General features: G+C 31.4%; 1 protein-coding gene across 3 annotated transcripts in view; it reads left to right on the forward strand.

Moving 5' to 3' along the window:
* The window catches only part of LOC129005764 (uncharacterized), an 84434-nt gene extending 64087 nt beyond the window's left edge, over positions 1 to 20347 (forward strand). For 2 of the 3 annotated variants that reach the window (XM_054434765.1, XM_054434767.1), the window contains 5 exons: positions 388 to 655; positions 1217 to 1360; positions 16673 to 16699; positions 18516 to 18551; positions 20228 to 20347. In XM_054434765.1, coding sequence (XP_054290740.1) covers positions 388 to 655; positions 1217 to 1360; positions 16673 to 16699; positions 18516 to 18551; positions 20228 to 20260 — 508 coding nt within the window. In that variant the 3' untranslated portion in view covers positions 20261 to 20347. The remainder of the gene's footprint in view (positions 1 to 387; positions 656 to 1216; positions 1361 to 16672; positions 16700 to 18515; positions 18552 to 20227) is intronic. The other variant, XM_054434766.1, reaches the window with a different exon arrangement.
* The last annotated feature ends 2452 nt before the right edge of the window (positions 20348 to 22799 follow it).

Below are 22799 nucleotides of genomic sequence, written 5' to 3' on the forward strand. Positions count from 1 at the left end.
CCATTAGATTTTTATATAATAGTATAGATTATTATTCATGTGGAGTAGGCAGAAGTTAGTAAATATTCTGAACTTAACATGTTTCATGTAAATTGATGTGAAAAACTAAATTTATAAGTCTATCAGTATGGATTTTTCTTGCAAACCACGGACAAATAGGTTGCATAGCTAATGTTATTGCATAGCATAATTTTTTAATCTTGTTTGCATTTAACAAATTTGAGCATGTTTTTGGAGTTTATACTTTTTATTCACGTTCATAGTTTAATGTTGTTTTAATGCAAGATAATGGAAGATTTTTTTGTCTTAATCAAGACAATCCTAACGAATAGTTCACTAGGCTGGTCTGAATCAAAGGCACCAGACAATAACCTCCGGGCATTCCAGGTTTGAAGTGAACTTTTTGGTTGGATATAAAGATGACGATGATTGGCCTCAGCTTGAAAGGCCTCACATTCTAAATAAAGAAGACGATGATCGGCCTGACATTGCATTCCAATTTAATCCAACGTTTGCTGAGAATATCATCGCATACCGTAATACCTACATGAATGGCAAGTGGGGCAATAAGGAGGGATCAATTGCTGAAAAGTTTCCGTTGCGTCGAGGACAGCCATTCTTCTTGGAATTCTACATCACCAAAGCCGAGTTTATGGTTAGTTTCAGAAAAGTCAAAAGTAGCAAGCATTCCTAACAATAAATACATTTGAAAATAACACAGTTTAATGATAATATGTATTGCTTTTACTGCTCCAAAATCGAAAATGGTAATTCCAAATATGTATGTAGCAAAGTAAGAAGGAATGGTTTTTTTGGTATGTTATACTAAATTAAATAGTAAATATACATGAGCGGGTTTTCCAAGCAACATACTTGCTCCTCTTACTACAGGATTCTTGTTTGCTTATTTACTCATCTTATTATACATACAAGACTATGCTTTCTATAGGTTCACTTTTTCTGGGTTAAAACTTTAACCACTTATCTTTCGTTGTTTTATAAGCGTATATAACATGTGGAAAATAGTGAAATTTATTAGTTTCCGCTTAGAGTCTCTAAAGTAATTTTAATGGTGTAGCCTTGTTTATAGGCTGGGTAACAGTAAGGTGAGTGGTTGACTGTCCATTCTGAGAAAAGGACTTTTGAAACTGGACCCAGATGACCTTGGGTTTTTTTAATTTTCAAAACTCATCTTTCCCTGGTGTGTTTTTGTCAGGTGGCTGTGGATGGTCAGCACTTCATCTCGTACAAACACAGAGAACCTTTCAGGTCTGTCACCAGAATTCAGTTTCGTGGAGATATAACTCTGGCCAACGTCGACTTCCAGAACACCCCCAAGTACCCTTCCCCTCAGCCACAGGTGGGTGAATTTGCTGTTTGTAGATAATTGATCACATTCAAGTGTCAAGAGCCGGCAACGGAAAATTGCTACTTTCATAAAAAAATAAGCCACATATTGAGGAGTATTAAGTATGTATTAGATACAACTAGATATTCCATTCCCATGTTAAATTTATAGCTAGATTTTTAGTAGTGGCGAACTACCGGTTTAAAGTCACTTGGGGCACGTTTTCCCATAAGAAATAACATGGGATCATTTTTTGGCCACTAAAACCAAAAATCCTGATCTTTGTTTAAATATCCCTATATAATTGTCAAACCTTATTTCTTACTTATTCCCCATAAATATATTTGATATTAAGCTAAAAAAGCTATTTCTTACATTTATTGACCCTTACAAGTGTAAATGTAGAGTAGTGGCGAACCCACAATATGACCTCACTTCCGGCATTTTTTGGCCCAGAACTTTTAAAATTTTCGGCGAAAAAAATGTCCGAAGCCCCAGGAGCTTTTTTTGGCCACTTTTTTAAAGACCCAGCTCTCGACCTATACACCCCTATATAAATTTTCTACTTTTGTTAATACTAAAAATCACGTCTGGAATATGGCTCATTTTTTGGCCACTTTTTTAAAGACCAGCTCTCGACCAATACAAGCCTATATAAATGTTCAAACTCCATTAAAATTTCAAATCCACATCCATTCCCATGTATATTTTCAAAATCATGTGAGGTTTGTGCGTGAACTCGGGCATGCTCCCGGCTCATGATGTGCTCCCTTGGACATCCTTAGTGGAAATCCATGAGTTCTGGCTACTTGGGAACCCAAGCCATTTGACATATAATAAATCACCTTTTCTCCTAATTACCTTCTCTACCAAATACATGTCCTTATACTTGGTCTTTAACAACTCCTCTGTATAGAAGCCTCCCCTGATTATATTACCATTTTCATCTTTCAAGATATAAGTCACAGGCTTTGTATTCTTTACTTCTGCTATTGCAAATAGTTCCCCTGTCCAATTTGGAGTATAGCCTTTACTAAAAACATGTTTATACTTAGAAATCCTTACGCTATCGCCTACCTTATATCTTGGTTTTTTAACTTGCACTACTTTAGAAGTCAACCTCTCATGCACATATTTACTATTCTTAACATTCACTTGGTTAGGCTTCATTCCTATAGATCTATGCACTTTATTATTATATTTTCGAATTAACTTTGGAAGTAAATCCAACCATTTATAACTCCCCTGAGCACTAAATTCCCTATATAACCAATTCTTTAAAGTTCTCTGAAACCTCTCCACAATCGCAGCCTTAGTTGTAGAAAAAGTGTGATAGTGATTAATATTTAAGTTTTTCATTAGTTTGCTAAAATATTGATTAAAAAATTCTTTTCCATTGTCAGATTGAATGTTTTTAACCCCCTTTGGTAGAATGGTTTTAATGGCTTCTGTAACCACTAACCCTGTCTTATTTTTTAGTGGAGCAGCATAAGCTTTTTTAGAAAATATATCTATTAAAGTTAAAATATATTTATTGCCAGAATTCTCTCTAGCATAGTTTTGCATATCAATTAAATCTATTTGTACAGTTTCGTTTATACCTAATACTTTAAAAGACCTTCTAATGAAATTCTTTCTTGCAGGCTTATGAAGTTCGTATGCAATTTCATTCATTTTTTATAACATCATCCTTTCCTGTAACTCTAAATATATTACCATTAGCCCCAATCAATAGATTATCTTCCATTCTTTTAAATACATAGTTTTCTGGTATATATGGTCTATTATCTATATACTTAAATCCGCTCAAAGATGTAGGGTCGGCAACTAATAAATCAGGATTGTATTCCATCAAATTAAATTTTTTTCCTGCATATACAAATTTTGATCCATCATAATACATAGCTTGTGACATTAAACAAATATCATCTAAATATTCCCCCTTTGGCAGATTCCTTATAAATTGTTTTTTGGCATCCCAACATTTTTCTTTTTTATCAAAAGTTATAGTCTGTTCTTTTGTAACACAGTCAGTGTCATCAATGGCAGGTTTAACACATACTAACCTTTTATTATTAAAATCCCAATAGCCTGCTTCCATTTTTGGAACTTGTGAAACATTCACAGCATCTTTACTATCTGTACCTTCCATCAAATCGCTAAGTTTCTGTTTCTTAGCATTCCAAACACCATTCTCTGATTCCAAAAATTCATAATTATTATCGTCTTGTACAAATTTACCATCTTCTTTTCGTATTAAAGTCTGTTGTAAAGTGGGCACATCATTTAAACTTTCACCCTTTTCCACATTAGTAATTTTCCGTTTCTTAGCATTCCAAACACCATTCTCTGATTCTAAAAATTCATAATTTTTATTGTCTTGTACAAATTTACCATCTTCTTTTCGTATTAAAGTCTGTTGTAAAGTGGGCACATCATCTAAACTTTCACCCTTTTCCACATTAGTAATTTTCTGTTTTTTAGCATTCCAATTTTTATTCTTAGATTCTAAAAACTCATATTTAGTTTTACCTTGTAAAAAGACATCACCTTTTCTAGTTAATGTCTGACCCAAAGTTGATACATCATCTACAAACTCTCCATCTTTAACATTACCAATTTTACGGTTTAAACAATTCCAACTATCGTCTTGTAAATTCAAAGTAGGTTCACTACTAGCCCTGGGTTCTGCAGGCTTATTATATGGATTATATAAACGATAAAATTTATCTATAAACATATTTTTATTTAATAAATAATACCACTTTCTCTCAATTCCTCAATAATGGAATCTATTTCATTATCCACTCCTGAGTTACCGGCTTGGCGACTTAGCCAAAGAAGTCTTAACCTATCTACAAGCTCATTAGGATCATCCCAATAAATATAGTCAATTTTATTACCAGTCACTTGTCTCAAACCTTCACCAACAGATTTAAAAAGAGGTTTAATTATATTAAGATATTTAGTATGTCTATTACTTGAAATTGGTGCACCATCTTTGTAACTCTTTAAATGTCCATTTGTGGCTTCCAAAATCTCTTTATAATTTTGCAAATCAACCTGAGTATAATCCTCAGGTTCTTTTAAAGTTAACAACTGCCACAAGCCTTTTGTCCCCTTGTAGGTTTTATTTGCAACTGTGACATCATCATTGGCAATATCAACTTCCTTATTTCCAATAAAAAATTTATTTGCTTCTCGTCTAATACCATATGTAGTGTCTGTCATACTACTTTTACTGAGGTAATTTCCTAAATAGTCTGATGCTAAAAGACCAAAATCTAATTTCTGTGGAGTGGATTGCTGTAATGGTTGTAATGGTTGTAATCTTGGTATCATTGATATTCTAGATGGAGTCATTGGGAGTATCTCCATTTGAGGCCTCTCTGTTTTGCCAATAGCTGTGATTTTCTTTAATTCTTGTAATGGCTCTATTAAAGGTTGGAATGTTTGGAACCTCTCTTCAGCCTCTAGAAACTTGCCACGTTTTAAAGCTCTATATTTCTCTCGTATTTGATTTGCAGAGTCAACCAATTCTTGTTGAATGTTTTTCATCTTTTATTTACATTTTATTTATCTCATTTGACAAAGGATTGTACTCAAACACTTTATCATGTATTATCAAACAATATGCAGATGTATTTGCTGGCACATTTTCTGCAGTTTCAATCTCTAATTTAATATCAACAATTCCTTCCTTCACTGTTTCGTTCTGTCTAGAACAGTCTATTACAATTAGTGGATATTTCTTCATAAACTCAGCCCTACTTATCATAGGATCTGGGATAGTATTATAGTAAGTCTCTCTAAATCTCATAAACATCTCATAAGCTTTAGAGACATCTCCATTTTCAAAGTCGAGATTTAAATCACTATAAGGATAATATTCAGAGTTTAGAAATACTTTGAGATTTTTTAATTTACAGTGATCAAATTCATCAGTTCTTTTTCGTGCACTATTATCCCTAGCTGTTTGGAAACCAAATATAATATACCTAGGCTTCTCCAAACTGGAAGATGTCTTTACTGACCATGTATGTCTTGTAGTATTGGGATATGATGGAAGTTCATGCAACTCTAAACTTCTAAATGCAATTTGCAAATTTTTATTTTGCAGTAACATCTTTTGTAATTGTAACTTTTCCTCATCTGATGGTATCACGTGTGGCATCACCCATTGAATTGAGTTAAGTGTAATTTTAGGAATCGTATCAGCAGTGCCACTGGCTGGAGCACTAGCGGTTGTTAATATACAATTCAAATCATTTTTGGATCTTTTCAACACCAATTCTTGTTTGACATTTACTAATACCTTATTAAAGTCCTCGAATACACCCATTAACAGTTCTAATGGCAAACATGTACTAAACTTGCCACCTTTATGGAACTCTTTTAAATTTGTGTCAGAATCAAATGCCACATTTGACAATTTAGTTGTTTTATTGTAAGAGCTCAATATTTTCATAAGACTAGAAATTCCTGGGTTTCTTACAATATCTATTTCTTTACCTGCGACTTCATATCTAATTTCATCAAATAAGAATGCAAATGCATTATTTATAAAATGACCTTTATCATGATTTTCAATTTCTCCCTTAATATACAGATAACTCCTACATGGGAGAGTTAGCAAATCTTGATTATTAATACATATTCGAATTTCATCAGAATTATTTATTGCTAAAGTGTTATGGGGAACATAGGAGTGATTTGTAATTTTAACCACACTATCGTCGAATTGGGATTTCCCTGTAACATCTAGAAAATCTTCCATTTTTATTAATAGAAAATTTTAACTTTAGTCCTATTGATCGTAGGAACCTAGCATTTTGTATACTTATAGATAAATTCTTATAAATTCTCATATCTTTTTTATATGACAAGTAATTGTAGTTTCTTCTCCATTAAAGTCAATTGCCTTGTCATGCTGATCGGCAAATGTAATACTGACAACATCTAAACTTCTCTTATTTACAGGAAAATATATAATATTTCTTGGAACTTCAATAATTTTGTAGCCAGGAGGAGCTTCTGGATAAAAGCTATGTATGGTGTGTGATTTGTTTCCATTTAAATAGGACCCGTTTGCAATATTACATTTTACTCTAATCACATTTACATTATTAATGTTTATTTTATTTGTAGATTCAAACTGTACACCAGGAGTAGAAACACCTTTAAATCCCAATAAAACAGACCCTAAACATGGTTTTGTAAAATCAAACACGTGGCTAGAAAGTAATGTCGCTTTCATAGTTTTATTATTAGCTGTAAGGAAAAAGTCTGGGATTTGCTTTTGAATTTCCTTTGCAAGCTCAACCACCTCATATGTTCCTTCAGAAATTTCTATTGTAACTGGAGCTTTGTGGTCATAATAGAAAACATCATCACCTTCTCCAATGGTTAATTTGTTGCCTTTAAGTTTATTTAATTTTGGAATAAGCCCTTTGAATAAAAGTTTGACTTTAGTATTAATTAATGCTTCTCCATTTTTATGTATTATAACTTTAAGTTTACCATCTAATAACTGGTTTAAATCATCAACTAAGATCTCTCCCTTTGGTAATGTTTTTTTCTCTACTTTGTAATATGTTAAAGTATTTAGAAGTTTTTTCACATTAAATATAGAATTATAACTTTGAAAATCAACTAATCCAATTACATAATCATCATTTAATTCTATGGGAGGAAAGAACACTGACTTTAGCTCTGGCTCTGTACCCGAAAATGTTATAGTAAATGAATCCATTTTTATAAACAAAAATTTTTTATGAATGATAAACATAAAATTCCACAAATAGAACTATTTAAATCTTGTATTTGATCGGTTGTATAGAATATTTTATGTCCCTCAAAATATTTAATTACTTCTTTTGGAGGTTGGATTCCAAATGGGTCAAAATAAATTACAATATCTTTATTTTTACGATATGCTGTCCAATGTGTGCCAGATGAACTGTCTAAATTAACTATTCCGCACTCTTTTACTTTTGGTGTTAGATTTTTTAGCTCGTTTTTTAGGTACACCCCCCGGAAGTGAGGCACGTCTTTTGCGGCCTCTAACAGCTGGTAGTTGTCCATTTTTTTTATTAAATTTTAATCCCATTCCCATTTTTGCTTTTGCCTTCATCAAATTTGTCACCGCATAAGCTGCAGCTCTTTCAGCAAGATTTGCGTCATTTGCCGTTACTCTAGTCCAAGCTAAGTCTGCTAATCTCATGTCTGCTTTGTTCCGAGCAGCGGTATCAGGATTATTCATGTAGAATATGTCATGCTCTTTACAATAAGAGTCTAGCTTATTTTTTGGAGGTACATTTTTGGCTAGATTTTGACGTATATTCGTTCCAGGTCCACAGTACCGATATGATGGTATGTGAAGTGGAAATGGAAGATTATTTATAAGAGTATTCAATAGCCCTCGACCTCTGTAAGGCTTTAGGAATAAACCTTTGCCTTTTTTACATGTTTTCTTATTATTTTTTACCATTTTTATTATATAAAAAATGTCTTTTATTCAACAAAAACACAAATTTAAAATAGTACATACTAAGGAAAATATACCAAAGAAGTTGGGTCTATTTCCTACCAATATTCGATGTGTTATTTGTGGTCCAAGTGGAAGTGGGAAGACGGTTGTAATTTACAATTTAATTGTAAGAAAGGAAGGATTAAAATTTACAAACTTATATTTAATATCTAAATCTTTAGAACAAGAAAAATATAAAAAAATAATTGAAATATTTAGTTTGTGTGACGAAGTGAAATTACACACGTTTACTGACTGTGAAATCACACCAAATGATGTAAAATCACAGTCAGTTGTTGTATTTGATGACATAAATAGTCAAAATATTACACAATTTTTTTCAATGGGTCGACATAAAAATATTAACTGTTTTTACTTGTGTCAATCTTACAGCAAAGTACACAAACATTTACGTGATAATGTAAATTTCCTAATATTATTTAAACAAGATGATTTAAATTTAAAACATGTATATAACAATCATGTTGGTAATGACTTTTCATTTAACCAATTTAGAAATCTCTGCCACCAATGCTGGGATAAAACTAAATATGGCTTTTTTGTAATTGACAAAGAAAGGTCAAAGAATAATGGCAAATATAGATTTATGTTTGATCAATTTTATAGTGACCAAGCGCAAGCGTATTGATGCCATCTTCTAGAATAAACCTCTTGTCATCGTCAAATGATAGTACTTTCTTGTTCATGGTTAAGGTTTGAAGATGATGATTTGTAGATTTAATTCTTGTCACATTCTCATAGTAATCTTGCCCAGTTGCAATACAGTTCAAATAATGTTGATGTCTAAGGAGATGTTTAACTGTAGCACCATCAGCTCCTTTAGCTTTCTTCACCTCTAAAGCTTGCTTGTCTTCTTCATATAACCATTTTAGAGGAATATAAGAATATAACTTTGGTCTTAAACCACAATATTCATACATAATATGACCATCTAATTCGTCTTTGAACTTGCCTGTGACTTTTTTATTTTTATCAGAGTATAAGAAATGGTCTTTACTATATCCAGAGGTATCAAAATAGTGCAAGTCACTTTCTATTTCCTTGTAAAAGTCCTCTGTAACTATAGAATACATTAAAGAATCTGTATCAGTCATAAGAAATCTTTTGTTCTTAAATTTTGACATATAATTATAGTGGAAATCATACATTATTACTTTACTAATATCCAAAATTGTCATTCCCAAATATATCGGCTTATTAAACTTTACAACTAATTTATTTAAATGTATAGCATGTAAATTGTTATCGAACTTTTTGCTACAGTCAAACCTTGGATTAGTGACATATTTTGTTAATAGTGACTCATCCTTGAGATATATATCACGAAACTTGCGTTGGTTCATAATTGTTCGACCAAAGAGACTATTATTTAACAATTTGTAAAAGTCTTTTTCAAAATCATTTTTAGCACATTTGCGTTTTTCAATATTAAAATTAATATAGGGTGAAAGCCATTTTGATTGTCTAAATTTTAAAATTCTATAGTATTTTGTAGCAACCAAACCTAATTCCTCATATTTTTGTAATGCTTTATAATGTAAAATATATTTAGTTTTGTCATTTAAATTAGGTATTAATTTGCCATTCATTTTCTCAGGTGCTAATGGATAGTCATTATGTAAATCATGTAAGCTTTTATCGTATTTTAAATCAACTTCTAAGATATATCCAAACTCATCATTTTGATTGTTTTTGTAGTCTATCTCATTCGTCCAACGAAATCCATCCACGGGTAGTGTCTCACACATAGCTGTGGAGTATAGCGAGTTACAATCTAAATATATTAAATACACACTTTCTTGATTGGGATCATAATGTTTGCCCATATATCTATTATTGGCTTTAGCGTAACGTGTAGAAATCATACTGACTCCTCCTCTGATTGCACTTTCTATGAACAAATGCATGTCAATATCTTGAAATAATTGTAATTTTATACCAGTCATTCTAAGACAAGCTTCCCATGTTAGTCCTGGAAGTGAATACATATGTACGGGGTCAAGTTTGTAATCCTTTAAACACAGGTCTCTAAATGTCTCAAACACATCAGCCAGTAGCAATACATCTGTTTTAAGATATAAATCATGATATTCTTGTAAATTATGTATATTAAAATGGGTCCAGACATTTTTAGCATGTTCATATTCGATGGGAGAGATATGTTCTTTAGTTAAAGTACTGTAAAATTTTTCAATTGGAGGTAGAGACTCTGCAAACTTATCTGGTCCTGTCATATATTCATAGGGAAATACGCCTTTGCGTTGTAGTAGTGGATTGTCTATGAATCTAAATGTATTTAAATTGGAAGCTAATTTGTATAATGGAAGGGACAGAAAGTTATAGGAATCTAAAAATACTAAATCATCAACAGAGAATGAAATGTACTTTTCCATATCTTTGGCTATGCAATTTAATTTACGATTAAACTTTCCCAAGTGTTGCATAATTAAATGTCCATCGTAATTTTTTAAGTTATGAAAGAATACTGGTATTTTCTTTGTTACTTTATAGTTTAAATTGCAATCATTGTGGGCAGCTCCACGGTATTGGCCATTTGAATGACAATGTTCCCGTACCCTATCAAAATATAGAGGCTTTTCACAAATATGACAATGTGTTGAGTTTTGGAAAGATGCCTCTTGCTCAGGAGTCATTACAAGGGGGATATATATTGCCATTTGATTTTTAATGAAGTCATAAGTCTCAAACAACCTTTCGAAAAACACATCCATAACATTTTCGCCACTATATAACTCTTCAGAAATAATCTTAGAATCTTTTACTACGACAAATGCAAATCCAGATGGAGTATGGTTGTTAGAGTTTATAAAACACTCAAAATCAGCATAAATTACAAATGGGGCTTTAAGTTGATATTTATAATTTTTAAATTGTAATGTATCTTGTTTAGACATTTCCACTCGTTGGACATCAAAGTTTTTACAATATGTTATATGACACTCCAATTTATCTTTGGTGTAAAAATGTTGTAAACAAAACTTGCAAAAATGCTTTTTACTGTTATCTTTTGTTGACCGTAGCATTAACCTATTAAAATCACGAATTAAACAGTAATGTGATTTACGACCTTGTTGTAATAATAATAGATCTATATGAGTGTTACTATTCAGTTTGGTTCTTCTTAATGGATATATAAATTTTTGGTCTTCAACTCCAAATACATTAACACTTATATTATTCTTTCTTTCAAATTGATCTATGTCAGATATTTTTACGGGATATTTTATATTTGTCATGTTCAACTTACCTACGTAGGGTGCATAGTTAGAGACTCTATTAGCATGTTTAGCATTCCTTGGATGTAAAGCTGCTAAAATTGACCAAAGGAAGCATTTATTATCAACATTCTTTATATTTAAAACTGCTTTTGTCAATTTAATACTTTTTGGTGTGGGAATGTATGACTTTGGAGTTAGGGGCTTGTACTTGTAAACGTGCAACTGCCAATATTTAGTGTGGTCATATATCCATCCACTACCTTCCGCTTGATATTTGTGCATAGAAGCGTCAATCTTTAAAAGAGCATTTTCAATTTGAGGCTTTAAATCTCTCTTCTCAATGGTAAGGATAGTAAGGCTTCTGAAATCTGCAATACATTCTTTCTCATTAACTAATTTTCCATTTTGATCTATTGTATATTTTATAAATTTGATTCTCCTTACTAAAGTCCATTTTATTGGTAGAGGACAAGACTGAAGAGTACTTTTAAGTTCAGTTTTAATCGATTCACCGACAAATTTAATCATTGTATATGGACATTTGTTACAAGAATTTACATGTCTTTTAAAATGACCAACAACATTTCTTTTACAGAAATTACAAGTCTTGTGACTTTGTAATATATGAGATTTTAGAGCTATGTTACTATCACAGATTAAATCACATAGTTTACATACCTTCATTTGATGTATCAATTTGTAATGGCGAATAAGGTTGCTTTTTTTGGAGAGCGATGCAAAACAATGTTGACATGTGGTCTTCATTTTTATATATGAAATTAAAAAATAGGTTGGCATCTTCTATATAGTAGAAATTACATTTTTACAATTTAAATTAATGAGAAGTAATAATTCAAATCATAATTCTAAATTTTAATATTCAAAACAATTTTATACAATAATATATGGCAATTAAAATTTTCTAAATCAAAACTAAATTCTAAATCTTAAATAAAAACTCTTTTTAGCAGAATGCTGAGTCTACATTTATACAGAGTTAGTGTTAGTTATATAGAGAAGACTACCTATGAAAAAATTATATAGTGATTGAGATTCGGCTAAGTTTTAAAAAAATAAGTGACTCAAAGTCCCCAGTGATTGAGATTCGGCTAAGTTTAAAAAAAATAAGTGACTCAAAGTCCCCAGTGATTGAGATTCGGCTAAGTTTTAAAAAAATAAGTGACTCAAAGTCCCAAGTGATTGAGATTCAGCTAAGTTTAAAAAAAAATAAGTGACTCAAAGTCCCCAGTGATTGAGATTCGGCTAAGTTTTTAAATAATAAGTCACTCAAACTTCCCCAGTGAGTATAATTCGGCTAAGTTTTAAAAAAATAAGTGACTCAAAGTCCCCAGTGATTGAGATTCGGCTAAGTTTAAAAAAAATAAGTGACTCAAACTTCCCCAGTGAGTATAATTCGGCTAAGTTTTTAAATAATAAGTCACTCAAACTTCCCTAGTGAGTATAATTCGGCTAAGTTTTTAAATAATAAGTCACTCAAACTTCCCCAGTGAGTATAATTCGGCTAAGTTTTTAAATAATAAGTCACTCAAACTTCCCCAGTGAGTATAATTCGGCTAAGTTTTTAAGAAATAACTTGTATATATTTTTTACAAGTTCCTTAGTGACCAAAATCAGCCAAGTGTTTAAGAAATGGAATATTAGCTACACTCCTAAGTTAAAAGAAATACAGAGTATGAGTACAAACATCAATTATGCAACCAATTGATCCCATGACCCGACACACGACAACTTATTTCTACTAGGCTTACATATCAAAGACTTACCAAAACAAGAAGATCCAGGTGGAAGAGTGAGTGATGATACTATAGAATCTCCCTTTTTTATATCACAAAATTGTCTAAATTAATTTAAAACTTAACAATTTGAATAATTAAGGTCAATCAATCAAACATATTTGGTAATTGTCTAAACCTACCCTAGACAGACCAGTTTAACCCTTTCAGTGCTAGGCCAATAGTTCATATTTTGTAAGACTTTTAATTCCATTACATGTTGTTGAATTTTAACTGTAATGTTGTCACTATTTTAATAATTATGCTAATTTTGAATAATAAGACAATAAGAAAATATAGAACAAAGATAAATCCCAGTATTTGTAGTAAACATTAAATAAAACTTAGTTTTTGTAATAATTTTCCCAGTTTTCCTATAATTTTGTATGTTCTGATAGCATTCTTTGAAACCAAAATCTCATATAAAATCAAAATACATATAGTTTACAACGTAATATTGAATTTAACTTTGATTTAGTTAGACAAGGTTATCTTAATAACTTATAGCTATTTTAAGAAAAATAATATTTTGCAGCAAAGTCTCTGGAACACATTTATGATCACTGTTGTGTTTCAACTGAAAAATATCATCTAAATAGTCCATGACTAACTAGTGCTGCTACTTAGTAATGCATTGAACAACCATCTGTAGCGCTATCTGTTCGCGATCAGTGGTGTTAGCTTAAATACCAGTTTTTGACTCCTCAGTCTTCAAGCACAGATAGCCGAGAGGGCTAAGGCGTGTGTCACTTGGCCAGTGGCATTCGTCTGCTCGGGGTTCCATCCCCGTCCTGTGTGGCAAATAATTGGTGACCTGTGTGTTTGTAGCGATATACTACAACCGCTGGGGCATAGTGAGGTGTTCATAATCCTTGGGTTTAGACATACACCTCGAAATCATCGGATTGGGCGAATCTTTTAGCTAAGTGGTTGTTAGTGTATCCTATGAACATGCAGGTCACCAATGGCCGTTTTGCTACTTTTTATTAAAAATAACCTTCCTCTCTATATCCCTTAGAGATTTTTAAAAACAACAATATATCGTTTCATAGCACTGAAAGGGTTAAACCAGATTGATGCCAGACAGATTGGCACAAGACAGGCAGAAAATGTTGACAATTGGTTTTAATTAGGGTCATTAGGTACACTCACAGTCATTCGTTAGAGTCAGGCATAATTTACACATAGCCATAGAGCGCCCCCGAGTTCGCGTACAAACCTTGCATGATTTTGAGATATACATGTTCGAATGGATGTGGAATAGAGTTATACAATGGTATTGAACATTTATATAGGCTTGTATAGGCCAAGAGCTGGATTTTTAAAAAAGTGGTCAAAAAAATGAGCCATATTCCAGAAGTATTTTTCAGTATTAAAAAAGTAGAAAATTTATATAGGGGTGTATAGGTCGAGAGCTGGGTCTTTAAAAAAGTGGCCAAAAAAATGAGCCACTCATTTTTCTCATTTTTCCCCTATAAAAAGTGCCCTAAAAGTGCCTCTAAAACGCCGAAAGTGGGGTCATATTCTGGTATTATATCTACTATTTTTAATCAAAATCATCATGGTTGATGTGAGCCACCTACAGATTGCGCTGGTCTAAATTACTAAATTTTGTAGAATTCACAAACCTTTTTACCAAGTAAAACTTAGGGAAAGACATTCCATCCCCATGTTAAATTTGTAGCCTGATTTTATATCAAAATCATTGTAGTTGATGTGAGCCTCCTACAGATTGCTCTGATCTAAATTTTTGTCGAATTCACAAACCTTTTTACCAAAAAAGATTTAGGGAATGACTTATGGTGAGCTATAGCAACTGTTATGACCCATTAGCCTGGTCAGTAATAAAAAATGCATTCTGTGACTGGCTCACACAACTATGTTCTTTTTCAGTAAAAAAAAACTGGTGACAGTTAGTCATTTAAATAGGATGTCTACTTCAGATTAGTTAATAGCGTTAAATTAAAATACCCCCGCCGCAGCAAACCTGCCGACTAAGCAAATTTCCATTTGTCTGAATTGATTTTCAATTAAATATATTTTAATAACTTTAGGTTTAACGAGTACCTAGGTTTGCTGCTACAAGGAAACTAATAATGTGTGTTTTTTAGTAAAATATTGATAGTACAAAATAAATAAATTTGCCAAGTTTGATCAAAATATATCCATAAACAAGCAAACTACAACATTTGACAATATTCTCCATAAGAATAACATAGGAATTTTTAATTTACAATTTTTTTAATTTTCTCCGTTACTATTATCGGAACAAAAATACTTTTAGATACTAAATTATTTGTTTTTTTAAGTTCTTTAAAAAGGTCTAAAGAGAAATTGGAAATTTTTTTGTTTTGAGGGTCAAAAGTGAGAAAAATCAATTTTTACCCCATGAAACCCCCCGTAAAGCCCCGTTCCCATGGTCCGATCGTGCTGGTTCGCGAACTCATTCAAGTTTATCCCGCTTTACACCTTTAAACCAAATTTCATCAAAAACGTTAATCGGACAAAAATTACTCAAGTTATCGCGTTCACGGGCGTATATATATATAAATCTCTCTATATATATATACATATATAAAAATTTGAAGGAATGGTGTGTTTGGCCTCTGGGGACATCAAAATCAAAAAAATTAATTGGTCCCAGGTCTAGGTCTTACCGTGCCACCTACGGTAATAGCTACTTCCCTATAGGGAAATTCGCTAAAAAGATATTAATCCGACCAAATGTAGACATACCTTTGGGCCAGGGCACCAGGGCAGAGCAGCCCTGATGGAGTATTTTGAAAATGCTTCTCATTGAACACCCAGAGCTTACTTGGAACCTCCATTTAAATTTCTGAGTTCCTATGGTTTGTAGTTTTTTAAGATGGTTTTCAGTGAGTGAGTGGTATTTGCCTGTAATAAGTATAGATTATGTGACTCATGTAAACATTCTTTGGCATGCTATAATTACATTGCCCTCTGCTGTTTTTTTATCATTGTGATAAAATGAAATAAAATAATAATAAATCAATTACTCAAAAAGTGGCAATTTTAGGATAAAATGTGAAATACACTTTTTTATAGCATTTAAGAAATCCTAATAAACAACATCAACAACAACAAGTTCAAAAAGACTGAGTAAGAATAGGCAAAATATCGTGAAATATTGTCTAAAAATAAGGCGAATCAGGTTAAACCTGACTAGCTTAGCCTTGTACTACCACATTTTACAGCATAAAACTATTTTTTTTCTAACATGGGTTTCCACTACCTGAACATACTATCAAGTTGCATAAAGATCTGTTGGAATAATCCAATGATAAAAATGTTAATTCAAAAAATACAAATTGGAGGATGTCTGGTTAGTGATGAGATTTTAGAAATAGGTTTTCATTCATGATTATTTTTATTTAGACCCACAGAACAATTCCCCAGAGTTTGGCTGTTAACTGATACGACTATATACAGTATATACTAATATAAAAAGGTCCTGGAATGGGATCAAGTAGTATGACTCCCTTGACCTATGTCCCATCAACAATTAGATTTAGAACTAGAAATCCACCTAGTCAGTATGTTTGCTTGGTGTGGGTATATTTTATAGAACAATATAAACGTATTTTTAAATTTTACTGGTTTTTTTGTTCAACGAGGCAAATAAAAATGTTACCAATACAATAATAATTTACTATAAATTTTACAATAATTTACTTTAACTAGTGTGTAGTGTACTGGTAATGCATTGTAAGTTTTTTTGCAGGGAGTGTGGATACGTGCTGAAGATTATGTAAGTAAAATTTGAGTTGGTTATTATTATAAATTGAAATTTACTATCCAAAAGTAGAGGTTATAGAATAGAAGAAAGTCTTGTAAAAGTAAACATTATTTACAGCTTAATACTCCAATGCAAGTGTTCTTGATATCACTGATCGACACTTTATTATGAACTAGCTGTGTGCCTGTTCTACGCACGGGGATCTTATAGTAGTCAATTGAAACATTTTTATATTAAGAACGGCACTTGATTAGCATATTTTCAGATATGCTGGCAAAACTATTATCCATAAACCTTCGCAAATACAATATCTGACAGTTTCAAGCCAAAACAAATGCTTCTTAATAAAATGTCGCCCAGATCGTGTTGGTCCATATGTTAAATCCAATGATTAAACTAAAAAATACTTTATATATTTATGAGGCATAGCCCTAAGGTAAGCCTATAATTGAAAGTTACTTTCCTCAACGTTTGAAAGTATTTTTAGTACTACCTCAAACTCACCATTTAACACTTTATTACTGTGGACATTTTCACTATCGAAGGTTTTCTTGTCTTTTTAGTGAAACACTGAGAAATAAGATCGTTAATGCGTTACTATCAGACATAGACACAACAATGCAGAACTTAATTAGGGAATTTGCTACTCTTGAAGCATAACAAAGTACATATAAAATGTGTATTTGAAATCTTTGGTTATGATTATGTTATGTTATGATATCAAATTTTATCATAACAATTTATATTTGCTTAGACCGAAGATGACCCTTAATCCTGTCGAAATTACGGCTAACTGTATGAAATGAAGTATTATAGACGATTTTGATTGGTAATTTAAAAAAGAAATACCAATATAGGTCACTAACTATTTATATATAAACAACGTAAGGCGTAAACAATTAATGATGGTTTGCTCAAAAAATGTTTTACTCAAATACGTTATAATTTTTTTACATTTTGGAATCCAGTCACAAAAAGCAAAACTTATACAGTTCAGACATCATTTAATTGAATACGGCTGTAATAAATAAAGTGCAACACCAACGATAACTAATTTGTAAATTACAGTGATGTGTTGGTACGTAAAAATGATTCTTGCTACTACCAACGGTTCTAAGCAAAAGAACCAATACCAAAAACCAACGTTTACAGTTAAGAACTATAGTATATCCGACCAATTAAATGCGTTAATCAAGTCCTAAAGTTATTGATCTCTTGGTTTTGGATTTTCTCGTAAAAAGTGATCGGAAATAAAAATTATTTCCCATCAATTGCATTATTTGGAAACAACTTTTAATGTAAACATATCGGTGTCAGTTTGAATAAAAAACTACCTTATTCCAACAACTTTTTGTTATTTAATATATTACGTATTCTCTAAACAATGATTGGTATATCTATGAACATTAGAAGGAAATGTAACAAAAATTACACAATGTTGGGTTTTTGGACGTTTGTACTTTATTTCTTAAGTAGGTAGGCCATGTATTCTAGGGAAAAGTACCGGTATCAAGGATCGTCGTCGAAAAGGTTGTAATGAATAATTATTGGGAAGGTGTACGGACCCAAGAGATGGGCTATGGGCCTATTGGCTGTATGGTCTACCGATTGCATCACACGGTAAGAAACAGGAGGTGACACATTGGAAAAGCGAGTTTAGTATCATCTGTAAACCTCAGTTACAAGTGCAATTTACGTCCAAAAAATTCAAACTGACACCAAATTTAAATAAATTAATCTATTATGCATTTAATTTTTTGTGTCTTTATATAATATAGAAAATAAGGTTCAATAGCTTTACTATTACATTTAATCTTTAATTTTACAGAATAAGGAACAGCATGGCGAAATAATTACTAGCCCTGTAAGTATGTTGAGAAAATATTTTTTTTTACTTTTGACGAAAAGATCTTGTAAAATGGATCATGCTCGGTTTGGCTCAAATACTTTTAAATAGAAACTGATTTTGGTACAATATCCGTGAGTAACATTTTTTAATTAAAATATATGTTTTAGCTCTTGACCTGGGATATAACTAACAAATAGGTTTTATTTTTTGTCAACAGCTCAATAAGTTGTAACCTGAGTTAGGGCCGTTTCGGGATTAACATGCCATCATCAGACATCTTAAGTCAGCTGAAGCAGCGTCGTCACATTGGAAACACATAACATGGACACATTTTACAATTACAAAAATACGAACATAAAATTAACAGGAATGCAACACTCGCGGTACCAGTTGACATGATCTGAACTCAGGTTATAACTGATTGAGTTGTTGACGATATGTAAAACCTATTTTAGTTACAGTTTTTACCTGCTGAAGTAAACAAGTCTGGCCCGGAGACCCTAAATATTATTATTTGAGAATAAATGACGAATTTAAAATTACAATGAAGAGGTTTTCCATCATTAGATGGCAGTTGTTTTAATACCTCTTGTGACCCTTGACATTCTCTTTTTAGGACGTTTGTTTACGATAAATCCTGGACGAAATTGCCTTTCTACTGTAATTTGTTTTGGAAAAAACCTGACAAGAGCAGTTGTTTTTAAGATTTAAGGTAGATAAACATGCACAACCCAATGTGTAAGGTTTTAATTGATTTAACAATTCTACCATAATACCATTAGAGAATCATTTTTTAATTTGTTATTTTTGAAATTGTTATTTTCATTAGTGTTCCTAAAAATATTTAATATTATGTTTGGAAATATACGTATTAGTATTATACAATTTTACTATGATCGGAGACTTAATAGACTAATTGTTTTTGATAAATCCGGAAATATTCAGTACAAAAATAAAATGTTACTGATAGTAGACAGAAATAAACTGCAACTTTTTGTGATTTACCATCTTCTAAATGTGAACGTATCAATATTTAAATGAGCGGTTTTATACGAATTTATACTTTAAATTATTTCAGTAAAGATTACTAATATACGCTTAAACTTAAGAAAATTGTAAAATAGTGAAACCATATCATAAATGATAATAATTCTAATGGTAGCTCAATATTACAGGGTAATGTAACAGCAAGTTTATGATTATTGCAGCAAGGAAATTTACAATAGCAGTACCACATAATTATGTGAATTAAAATACTACTTATTGTAATGTACTTTTATTTGTTAATGTTTAACACCTTCATTTAATTTTATATTTCCATTTCATTTGCAGATACGTTTTCTTCAATCAATCTGAAGTTTATAAGAATATTTTAAAGAGGCAGGAAGTCGTTTAACTACCAAGCCTCATTTTTTTCTTTATTTTATTTTTTTTCATGTGATTTTCAACTTGCAGATTGTTTCTTAAAACAGTTTTAAAATTATAGCTATAGTATTATACCCCAACGTAGCAAATCTGCAGACTAAGGGAATGCTAATTTGACTGATTATATTTCAGCTCAAATATCTCCTTAAAAATGTCAGATTAATTCCCTATTGAAAAAAATATTATTTTAACGAATTCATAAGTTGGAATAAGCTTGTTATACTATTATCACATTGGAAATTGAACTTATAATTTGTCTTGTATGGTTACAGCAGACAGAAAACCAGAAACCACGATGATGTTATGATGTGAGACAAACAACAAACCTATGGAGAGAAAATATACAAGAGAGAAAATGTCAAACTTACATTGTACATCGCAATTAGGATGCAATACAAAATATAAAAAAACAGTTTTAAATTGTCTTTCACTTTTACTATTTGATATATTCTTTGCTAAAACATATCTTTAGTTCTTTAGATTTTTGCAGAAAAACCACGGTCTGCTTTACTTGTTGAAAGTGTGCTTTATTTTTTAAATTAACTTAACCACTTCATCTTATTCATCTTTACTCTGACAGGACAAAGTGGTTAAGAATCCTGACCTATTTTCACATAAAAGCTTTGTGAAACGTTTAAAAAGCACTACGAAGTCCTCAACCCCCATCATTTATCTTTGCCAGCTTTTTCAACTCGTTGATGTACAAAAATACTCTATCTGTTATGCTTTAATCCTAAACGTTGATGTTATAACTCGCCATATTATATTTCTGAAGATATTCTATCCAACATTAACTTACATTATTTTAGATATGTATAATCAGTTAAACATAAATGTTAGTAAATCAATCACAATAAACAAGCAAACACACTCCTTTGCATTTTACACTTATTGTTATTCAGTGAAAAATACTTTAAAGTTTTTAACGTTCAAATAACAATTTATAATATAGTAGTCGGATTAATTATTTTTCAGCCTTTTATTCTACATCTAATTTTAATTTTTCATTAAAACAACTTATCACGTTTTTCCTCTAACTGCAAGGTCAAGTTTAGCTTGTGAGTAAAAAACTTTAAGATATAACTTGAATAAAATGTGGGTATTAAATTCGATGGATTATGTTTGATGACTTAAAAGAATTCAAGAAATACCCACATTGAATCACTCTAAATCAATTTTAGTTACACTAAATTGTTTGTAAACTAGTTTACTACATTTACCTTTATGTGAAAGAAATCTAAAAGGTTATTGAATGATTACTATACGCACTAATACAACAAAACGATTGTATCTTACTTATAAGGGTAAAAAATAGACCCAGTAATAGTACTACAAAGGTACACCCAAGTAATTGTATAATAGTCTATAGTATTCTAACATGGTACTCTAAAATTTGACTAGATAATTTTATAAAAGATTTATGGGAACTCAACCAAGCCACTGTTAAACAGTTGATGTTACTTATTCAGGCTCTATAGTATATTTCGTTCCTAGGGCCGAAAATTAGGTTTTGCCGTCTCGAGATCATTTTTTCTAAGCTCGAGGCGAAGTCGACTACTTTTAGAGTCCTTGGAGCCTACACTTTCTAACACTTAAAACAACTAAATAACTACAAAGAAGATTTCTATTCTCACAGTATACTAGATATTTAAATTAAAATAACTCAGATGTTCGAAAAAATATTTTTGTACTTTAAATAACTCTTCAGCGGCTGTTTGAAATCAACGAAATTATCATTGCTCTAATAGCGGGCAAATTTAAGATGGCCGTTAGCTTCTATGGACTCCCATAGAGAAAATTTCAAAACTACAAAAAACATTTCTAACCTCACAGTTTTACATTATGATCAATTTTATGTTTGAAAAAAAAAATATTTTTGGCCGATAAGTAACTCTTTAGCAGCTATTTGAAATCATCGAAGATTTCCGTTCATCTCCAAACACCCTCGATTGTGAGCTATTTCGAGATATTTCGTACCTAGGGCAGAAAATGAGGTCTTGCTGGCTCGAGATCATCCTTTCAAGTTCGAGTAGAAGACGAGAACTTTAAACGATCGAGAGCTGCTAAACCCTTTCGGCCTGTGGTATTTTTACCCACTATACGTTTGTGTGAAGAAATATTTAGAGGAATCAGTAATAATCTATATATTAAAAGGCAAGCATGTTTCTTTAAAACCTTTTTCTTCACTCGTGTGAATCGCAGTGAAAATCTACAAATAACTGTTAGAAAACAATTTACCTGTTGATGTTAAGAATCCCCTTATAAATTAAAATAGACTCAAAAATTAAGCACAAGAAATTAATTTGAAATTAAAAAATTAACATGGCCCTTATGGGTTATGCCATGCTGGTGACAAAATAACAACAAAACGTAAAGAGAAAATCAAATCAAATGAAATAAATTATTACAATTACCTGTTTTATTTACAGCATGGGGTGAAAATAGAGAAGCCTGTAAATTACGTATTTTTGATCGATTGCATAAAGTAAAGGCTTATACCCACATGGAGTTAAAATAATCAATACAGTTTTATAATCATAACATGGATATGGTAATTCAACAAGAAATATTTAGTTTGAGATTAGTTTTGTTGGAAGTGTTCTGATTATGTAAATCGTAATGGGTGTGTCTATGTAAGCACTGTTGTACGTGAATAATATTATGTATCCTGGCATCCGTGCATGAGTTCTAATGGATTTCCAATGTAAAAAAATAGATTTATTATTTTGGATACACGTTGTCATTGGTCTATGTACATACATTTAGTACTGAATATTTACTGTGATTTCGACCGATAAGCTTTAAATTATAATAATTGTTCATTTGAAAGTAGACCTA

This window comes from Macrosteles quadrilineatus, unplaced genomic scaffold (assembly GCF_028750875.1).
Source record: "Macrosteles quadrilineatus isolate MER2022 unplaced genomic scaffold, UCM_ALF_1.0 Scaffold_32__1_contigs__length_1466915, whole genome shotgun sequence".
Classification (NCBI taxonomy): Eukaryota; Metazoa; Arthropoda; class Insecta; order Hemiptera; family Cicadellidae; genus Macrosteles; species Macrosteles quadrilineatus.